Here is a 9,539-nt window from a genome sequence, read left to right as displayed (position 1 = left end):
GCTCCCAGGCCACCGGAGGAGGGTCCCATATGGCGCGCAGACCTCTCCTGCCGCCCGCTGCTCCCCTCAGCAGTGTACTTCATCAGTCTGCCTATTCTGTTTCCCGCTCTGGCTCTGGTGAATTCTCTCACCCTCCCGCGCTTCTGACTGTACCCAGTGCTTGTATATATGCATGTATCAATCAATCAATCAATCAATCAATCAATAAATAAATCTTTAAAAAAAAAAATAAATAAAAAAAATAAATATTACTTCAAATTCTCCTTTAAAACTCCTCAATAGGGCCTCTCCGGTGGCGCAGCGGTTGAGCACTGGGTTGCGAAGCTGCCCGCGGCCTCTGCAGCGCCGGTTCGATCCCCGGCTGCTCCCCGGCCACCGGAGGAGGGTCCCACATGGCGCGCAGACCTCTCCTGCCGCCCGCTGCTCCCCTCAGCAGTGGACTTCGGTCCTTCTGCCTGCTCTGTTCCCCGCTCTGGCTCTGGTGAATTCTCTCACCCTCCCGCGCTTCTGACTGTACCCAGTGCTTGTATAAAATAAATAAATATAATAAATAATAAATAAGCACAGAACTTACTCTTCTCAAAAAAAAAAATAAAAAAAAACTCTCCTCAATAAAGACAATTCCAATAAAGAAACATCGATTGATGGGTGGAAGAGAAATTAAACTTCATTTGAAGATGCTCATGCTAATAGCTTAGTGAAAAAAATCTCTGTTCGCTAGGAAGAGACTGAGATGCCAAATTGTCTATATATGCGCCTGATTTGCACATGTGCCATCTGGAAAGCTGTTCTCTAGGACCTCAACCCTGTTCTAAGAGATCCTAATAAATCTACAGATATCCTTTAATATTGAAAATACTGTTACTATCCTTCACAACTTACAAGAGGCAACATTTAACAACTGGACGTTTTCTTTGCAGAAATTACTCATGGTGTCTCACTTTCCCCAAGGAATAAAACCACACACTGACCCCTCCAGGTATTCAGGGACGGCGGAGACAATGAGGTTTTCAGGTAGGGCGTAGGCAATGTTTTAGGTACGGCGTAAACACTTATTGTTTTACTCAACAAATAGTTACTGAAGCCTCATAGAATCTATGTAATTTATTCATTCCATCCTCTCACACCCCTAGGAAATACTATGCCCCCCATTTTACAAAGAGAGAAAAGTTCTCAAAGAGACAGAAGTTCACGGACCCCACGGGCGCTGCCACCAGGGACTCCCACGCCAAAGCTCTAAACCACCAACCGCGAACCAACGTCTCTAATTGTTAGCTAAAGCACGCCAGCTCCCCAGAAACCTCGCGAGAACTCTCAAACTACGACTCCCAACATGCAAAGCGGCTTCTGTTTGTCAGCCAATAGCCACGAGTCTGGAGGGCCCCAGCATGCCTCGCGACGCGAAAGGCAACGTGGGAGTCGTGGTTCCGGACTCTTACCGGTCTCGCTGGCTCGGCAGTGGCGGCTCCCTGGGCCCCAGCCAGCGGTTCCTGTGAGGGCGAGCTGAGGCTGAGAAAGGGCGCGGAACTGAAAAGGGTGAGTCAGACACGGTTTACGCGATAAAAGGAGGCGACACCGTGGCTAAGACTGAAGTTAGTGCGGCCCCTGCTGGAGGCTGGGAAGGGACGCGGCGATCTTAGCGCTGGAGAGAGGAGGAGTCAGAGTCCATTCCGCGCACCTGTTCTCCCCCGGCACCCCGCCGCCATCGCCACCATGCAGTCCCGGGAAGAGGCCCCGCGCTCTCGCCGTCTCGCCAGTCCCCGCGGTGGGCGGAGGCCCAAGAGGATTTCCAAGCCCTCGGTTTCGGCGTTTTTCACTGGCCCAGAGGAACTGAAGGACACGGCCCATTCGGCCGCCCTGCTGGCACAGCTCAAGTCCTTCTACGACGCGCGGTTGCTGTGCGATGTGACCATCGAGGTGGTCACGCCTGGCAGTGGGCCTGGCACCGGCCGCCTTTTTTTCTGCAACCGCAACGTGCTGGCCGCCGCGTGTCCCTACTTCAAGAGCATGTTCACCGGCGGCATGTATGAGAGCCAGCAGGCGAGCGTGACCATGCACGATGTGGACGCCGAGTCCTTCGAGGTGCTGGTGGACTACTGCTACACGGGCCGGGTGTCCCTGAGTGAGGCCAACGTGCAGCGCCTTTATGCGGCCTCGGACATGCTACAGCTTGAATATGTGCGGGAAGCCTGTGCCTCCTTCCTAGCCCGCCGCCTGGACCTGACCAACTGCACCGCCATCCTCAAGTTCGCAGATGCCTTTGACCATCACAAGCTGCGATCACAGGCCCAGTCCTTTATAGCCCACAACTTCAAGCAGCTTAGCCGCATGGGTTCGATTCGGGAGGAGACTCTGGCAGATCTGACCCTGGCCCAGATGCTGACTGTCCTGCGCCTGGATAGTCTGGACATCGAGAGTGAGCGGACAGTGTGTCATGTGGCGGTGCAGTGGTTGGAGGCAGCTCCCAAGGAGCGGGGTCCCAGCGCTGCAGAAGTCTTCAAGTGTGTGCGCTGGACACACTTCACTAATGAGGATCGGAATTACCTGGAAGGGCTGCTGACCAACACCATTGTGAAGAAGTACTGCCTTGATCTTATCGAAGGAGCCTTGCAGCTGCGGTATGGTGATATGTTGTACAAGCCTGTGGTGCCAAAGCCGGAGACCAGCAGCAGCACTGTTGTATCTACAGCAGAAAATCCACCCCAGAGGCTGGGTATGTGCGCCAAGGAGATGGTGATCTTCTTTGGACACCCTAGAGACCCCTTTCTCTGCTATGACCCATACTCAGGAGATATTTACACAATGCCATCACCTTTGACCAGCTTGGCTCACACTAAGACTATCACCTCCTCAGCTGTCTGTATTTCTCCAGACCATGACATTTATCTAGCTGCCCAGCCCAGGAAAGACCTCTGGGTGTATAAACCAGCCCAGAACAGTTGGCAGCAACTTGCAGACCGCTTGCTGTGCCGGGAAGGCATGGATGTGGCATATCTCAATGGCTATATTTACATTTTGGGTGGGCGAGACCCTATCACTGGAGTTAAATTGAAGGAAGTGGAATGCTACAGTGTTCAGAGGAACCAGTGGGCACTGGTGGCACCTGTACCCCATTCCTTCTATTCTTTTGAACTGATAGTGGTTCAGAACTATCTTTATGCTGTCAACAGTAAGCGCATGCTCTGCTATGATCCTAGTCATAATTTGTGGCTGAACTGTGCTTCTCTTAAACGAAGTGACTTTCAGGAAGCCTGTGTCTTCAATGATGAGATCTATTGTATCTGTGACATCCCTGTCATGAAGGTCTATAACCCAGCCAGGGGAGAATGGAGGCAGATTAGTAATATTCCCTTGGACTCAGAGACCCACAACTACCAGATCGTCAACCATGGCCAAAAGTTGCTGCTTATCACTTCTACCACCCCACAGTGGAAAAAAAACCGAGTGACTGTGTATGAATATGATACTCGGGAAGACCAGTGGGTTAATATAGGTACCATGTTAGGTCTTTTGCAGTTTGACTCTGGCTTCATTTGCCTCTGTGCTCGTGTTTATCCTTCCTGCCTTGAACCTGGTCAGAGTTTCATCACTGAGGAAGATGATGCACGGAGTGAGTCTAGCACTGAATGGGACTTAGATGGATTCAGTGAGCTGGACTCTGAGTCAGGGAGCTCAAGTTCTTTTTCAGATGATGAAGTTTGGGTACAGGTAGCACCTCAGCTAAATGCACAGGATCATCAGCAGGGTTCTTTGTAAATATTTTGAAACACTAAGATGTTTATTACTGCTATGGAATGTATTGTAAGGAAAAAAGTTGTTTAGGACTCAGATTTGGTTTATAAAAGGTAACAATGGATTACTAATGTAATGTTACACAATTTAAACAGTCCACAAAATCAGCCTATGTAATAATTTACTGTGCAAAAAGTTGAGATTAAAATATGCAAAGATGAACTATATAATTGATTTGAATACTTGGGATTTTTTTTCATCATTTAAGTTTATTTTACAAGTTGTTTTAGTTTCTATTTCATTATCTCAGTTTTCTCTAACTTTTGAATTCTACTTAGTGATGCTAGGAATTTAACTTCTTAAATTTTATAAAATTGGATTTAAGGTTAGTAGGATTTGAAGGTTTGTATTTTTCTTTTAGAATAATGAAGGTAGTAGATTTTCCAAATTTTGAATGTAATGTCTTAGTATTCTAGGTTAATATAGCTTGTTAAATTTTGGTTTGATTTTTTTCCCTTCTGCAAAAAACAAAACAAAAACCTGGAGATAAATATGTAAAGGTTATTGAATAGTGATTTCATTTTCATGTACAGAATGATCTTAAGAACTCAAAGAAAGTAAATTTCAATGTTCTAGAAGAAATGTCACTTTTAATTTTGGAATATAAAGTGCGTATTTGCTACATGTGACCATATTTCCATCATAAAAATATCCATTCTAGTAGTGTCACCAATTATTTAAATAATCTTCTAGCCACCCTCCCCCCCACATACACACACAGGTAATTTTCTTTTAAGTTCATATTTTTAATCTATAACTGATACAGGCTTCATGGAGTCAGAGGAACAATCCTTTTTCACCGGACATATGACCAGGTAATGTAAATTTCATCCATGGTCATGCCTTATCTTAAAAAGATTATATACTTTCCAAAATTATTTTAAGTGTATACTTTTGGTATTTATCCTAGGGGATACTTTAGCAAGAATAGATTTATTCTAAATGTTTTTGTGAGGCAATAGTGGTCTTGAAAATAATTAAGCTAAAAGTATTTTACTGAAATCAGTAATTATTGTGTCTATCAACTCTAAAGTGCCAGAAGAGAACATTAAACCATTAAGTTGTGCATAGAACTGTTTTGTGTAGCATTGACAGATTCTATCAGTTTTTTAAGTTATTGTACATGTTTATCAACTTGAAGTTGTTTTTGTATTAAAAATGAGCAATTATAAAACATCCATAAGTGGATGATGACATTGGGGCCAACAGTGAAGGTATGCTTCCTCTAAAATATTTCAGTAAGCAGCAGCATACATGGTTATTTTACTAGGTTACTTGTGAACTATGATCCAGTTTGGGTTTCTGGTTTTTTTGTTTGTCACCATAATATAAAGGAAATGTCCAGAAATAGAGACTAAATTGCATAAAATTGACATTGTTGCTTATATGAATATATAAGTGCTTACATTTTGAGAGTCCATTAATACATTTGGTTGTCACTACATAAACACATGATAAATCGTATACTTTTACAAATGTTTATGGTCTATAATTTTTCTGTACCCACTTAGAGTTATCTTCTTGAAGCTTTGTTCAGTAGCTTGCTAATTATTCTGTGTTATTCAATCATTATAGTCATCAAATGCTGACATTTCTTACACCCTGGCTTAGTACTGAGAAGTGTGCTCAGAGATGGGGAACTGAATTTTGAATGAAAAAGAGAAAAGGAAGAAGAAAAAGATTACAAACCATGTTTTCTTAGCTATTTTGATTTTCATTTGAAGAATTCACCAGACATTCTTGTTTAACATTATTTCTAGTACAGTAAAATTCTTGCCCTGGTGATGCCTGCTCCTTCTAGAAGGCACACTTACTTTTTGGTCTAAAAGTAACTTTTTTCCATTCAGTGTCAGGGATGTTATAAGCACTGCTCTTGATATAGAAAATTATTTAAATAGTGTTATTTTTTTGGTGAACTTTTCTTGGCCAATAACATCTTTGTTTATAAATTTTTTTTTTGTATAGTTGAAACAGGCCAATGCTGATCTTAGATTATCCATCTGCAGAATTAAAGTATGCAACCAATTTATGAGACATATTCTCTAGTTTGTCATTCTCAACTCTTGAGTTAAGTATAAGTTACTAAGTAGTAATATCTTTTAAAAAGAGGTTTTCTTGGGAAGGATTTTGGTTTTATGATATATTGGGAATAGGGAATAGATTTTAACCATTATTTTATAGATAAGTGATTTGTACATGGTTAGTTACAAATAAAAGGGGCAGTATAACCCAGACCTTCAGACCTCTTAATTTACTGTTTCTGCTAAATGTACAAAGCTCTTGCTTGCACAGTTAATGACACAACTGGCAGTGTTGAAATGCCCTATTGACAGGAAAGTACCTTTGTCTTAGTTTTAGAATTAGTTGGCACATCTTTTAGCAAATGCTCACTATAATGTATATAGCAGTACTACTATTGGTAAGATTAGAATGATCCTGGTTATTTGTTGGTTTGTTTTTAATCTGTGTGCCTGTAGTCTGAAAAGCTCAGAGAATCCAAGTTATTTCAAGTACTTTAAAAATTCGAATGATAAATGACTGGTGTTTTCAAAAGGATAAAAGACTACTCAACAACTTGTTTGAGTGTAGAATTAAATTTAAGTTAGAGTTTCCTTTCTATTTCTAGTTGAGTAGTGGCTTTTTTTTCTGTTTTGATACCTGGTTCTTGAGAATCTGATGAAAGCCTATGACCCATTCCCCAGGAAAATGTGCATGTTCATGTTTTCATAATTTCAAGGTTGTTATGACACTTTTGAAGTTCTTCCACACACCAGGGTAAGAACACTTAGGACAATGTCTCAAGAACAGTTCTAAATATTTCACAAGGAATGTTGCTCAAATGCTTGTAAGGGGAAATGTCGTTCCTAAAATAAAGTCATAGAAATAATATACATTTACCATCTGAAAGGGATGTGACTATTAATGATAGAACAAAGGCAAAACTGACATTTCTGAAATGCAAATTTCCTCATGAAATAACTAAATGTTAATGAATGATTGAAAATGATGAGTCAGATGAGCAAATGTATATGAAATGTGATATGACTATTGTCTAGGAAGGCTGTGTATATATTAGGTCTCATGTATATGGTCCAGATGTTTCAAACTGCTGACATCACAGCAAGAATTCTTTATCTCATAATGAGCTGTTAAACATGTGGTTTGGAAAAGAGCTTCTACCTATGAGGAATCTTTTAAAAGTATAGTTAAGATAGAAACTAGACTTTTGGTGGTGAACAAAATGTAGTATATACAGATGTTGCTTTATATGCTGTACATTTAAAAAATATATAATGTTATAAGCCAATGTTATTTCAATAAAATGTTTTTAAAAATATTACATAGCAGTTCTAAAAGCAACACTTCATTCTGCGCTTTTATTGGGAGTGGTGAATATTTACTGGGAGTGAAGTGATAACTTGTAGGCAGTGCAGCATAGTGGTTAAGTCTATAGTATACTTTGTCAAGTAATCTTAATTCAGTTCTGCTACTTAGTATTTGTGTGACGTAAATTAACCCTGAACATCAGTTAACATCTTGTAAAGTGAGATAAAAATAGGGTTAATGTGGAGGTTAAATAAGGTAGTTGGAACAACAATTTTAGTTTAATATATTTGTAATACAGTGAAAATGTTCAGACAACACAAAAATATTCTTTACTGGACTGGAATTTTAATTTCATTGGTTTCACAAATTTTTTTTAAATGCAATTTACACCCCAATATTACCTTAGTTAAAAGTTAATTAAAGAATACAACTACAGATAAATTCCTGTTATGTAAAGGAAACAGGATAATCTATGCTGATGAAAGATGTAAAATTGAATCCACAAGTGCTCTGGCCATAAAATGACCTACGAATGACGATGTTTGTGCTTAAATGTATTCTGGAGTCAGACTGCCTATGTTCAGAGTCTCACTCTATCACCAATTATTTAAGTGACTTTAAACAAGTTAACTTCTCCCTATTCATTAGTTCATCATTCTTAAATAGAGAAAAACAGAACCTACTTCATGACATCACTTTGAGCTGTAGTATGTGTATGTGTGGTTTGTAGAAAAATGTCTGATGCATAGCACTTAGTGGTTTCTTTTGATATTAAAAAAAAAAATCTTCTTATATTCCAGAGGCCTCAAAGATAATTTGGGCCCATATTTTGCTAATCCCCAAATAAGATGATTCTTGTAAAGTTTCAATATCCAATATTATATCCTGCTGAGTATACAGGGATGTAAACTACAAAATTTGAGTTCCATGTTTACTATCATGTTTACAATGCTAAACTAAGCACAAAAATAAACCTCTAACATAATAAGTAGCATAGCATAGTGTTGATAATGATAGTTGCTAACATTAACTGCTAAACAATTGTGCATGCTATTTATGTCATTAATTGAGCCAATGACTCAGTAATGAAGGTATCTCTCATTTTGTAGATGAAAATTAAAAAGACCACCTAGCAAAGGACTTGGCATAGAATATTGTTAATACTTACTAGTTTGAACAATGAATGAATGAATAAAAGCAATCTGCTTTAAGGATTTTTTTATTAACCCAATTTATGTTTACAGTTTCAAATCAATTACTTCTATTTAAAAGTGTGAACAGGGCCTCCCTGGTGGCGCAGTGGTTGAGTGCTGGGTTGTGAAGCTGCCCGCAGCCTCTGCAGCCTCTGCAGCGCCGGTTCGATCCCTGGCTGCTCCCCGGACACCAGAGGAGGGTCCCACATGGGGCGCAGACCTCTCCTGCCGCCCGCTGCTCCCCTCAGCAGTGTACTTCGGTCCTTCTGCCTGTTCTGCTCCCCGCTCTGGCTCTGGTGAATTCTCTCACCCTCCCATGCTTCTGACTGTACCCAGTGCTTGTATAAATAAATAAATAAATAAATAAATAAATAAATAAATAAATAAATAAATAAATAAATAAATCTTTTAAAAAAAAAAATAAATAAAAGTGTGAACAAGTGTTATAGTTTTTAAGTTTCTTCTGAGCTTCTGAAATTAGTTAAACAAATTCTTGTTATACTGTCTGGCAAGAAAAGAAGGAAAGACTTGTAAATTGGTAAAATGTGCAAACTGTTTGGGGAACACTGACCTAAGCATTATAAATTGCCTCACAGGGGAAACAGCACAGCTCTAATAAAGCTATGCATACTATAAAAATATATTGTCGAAAATATAATCAGTTTGCTATACATTGCTCGTTAAACTAGGAACCAGTACTTTGCCAAAAGTCATTTTTACCAGTTTGTATTAAAATGAGGGAAAAATATAAAACATGATTGAAGAGTAGTAAACTAAAATTATTTAACTGTTTTAATGTTCATAAATTGGAAATGGATAAAGTTTGCAGCTCTATGTCAGTCATCTAAACTTTTTGAGATTACTTCTCTTTGAAATCTTAAAGTGTGATAACCAGAATATAGGCATCTACAGTCTGTTTTACATTTGAACTCTTGGTATCATTTATTTGCTTGCTTCTTAACTGTTTGTTTTACTTTGCCTCTGTTCTCTCATCATGTCTTTCCTATGACTACTTAATAGCTTTTCACCACTCCAGCTAACATTAAAAGAATAAACTGGACCTATAATTGTTTGTGGGTAAGGTAACAGTAGCCTGTGTGAGAAAAGAACTATACTATTAGCCAAGTTTCTTGCTTGGCTAATATGTTAGAGTATAGACCAAACTTCTATACAAAGAGGCCCTTTAATATAAGATAGAAATATGTCTCTCTCCATTCAGTGTAGAAG

At 39.6% G+C, this 9,539-nt stretch overlaps 1 protein-coding gene across 1 annotated transcript; it reads left to right on the top strand.

Moving 5' to 3' along the window:
- The first annotated feature begins 1,361 nt into the window (after positions 1-1,361).
- Positions 1,362-7,870, top strand: KBTBD7 (kelch repeat and BTB domain containing 7). The gene has a single exon (XM_037526931.2). The coding sequence runs from the start codon at positions 1,714-1,716 to the stop codon at positions 3,754-3,756; it is 2,043 nt and encodes a 680-aa protein (XP_037382828.1). The 5' UTR covers positions 1,362-1,713; the 3' UTR covers positions 3,757-7,870.
- Positions 7,871-9,539: the final 1,669 nt, after the last annotated feature.

Source organism: Talpa occidentalis, unplaced genomic scaffold (assembly GCF_014898055.3).
Source record: "Talpa occidentalis isolate TD23 unplaced genomic scaffold, MPIMG_talOcc4v2.1 talOcc4.5, whole genome shotgun sequence".
Taxonomy (NCBI): domain Eukaryota; kingdom Metazoa; phylum Chordata; class Mammalia; order Eulipotyphla; family Talpidae; genus Talpa; species Talpa occidentalis.
Note: the sequence above shows the minus strand (reverse complement) of the source record. Positions and strands in the feature narration are given on the sequence as shown.

Bases quoted from the DNA above. Each gene is read 5' to 3' on its own strand.
- KBTBD7 (XM_037526931.2), top strand. From the start codon at position 1,714: ATGCAGTCCCGGGAAGAGGCCCCGCGCTCTCGCCGTCTCGCCAGTCCC.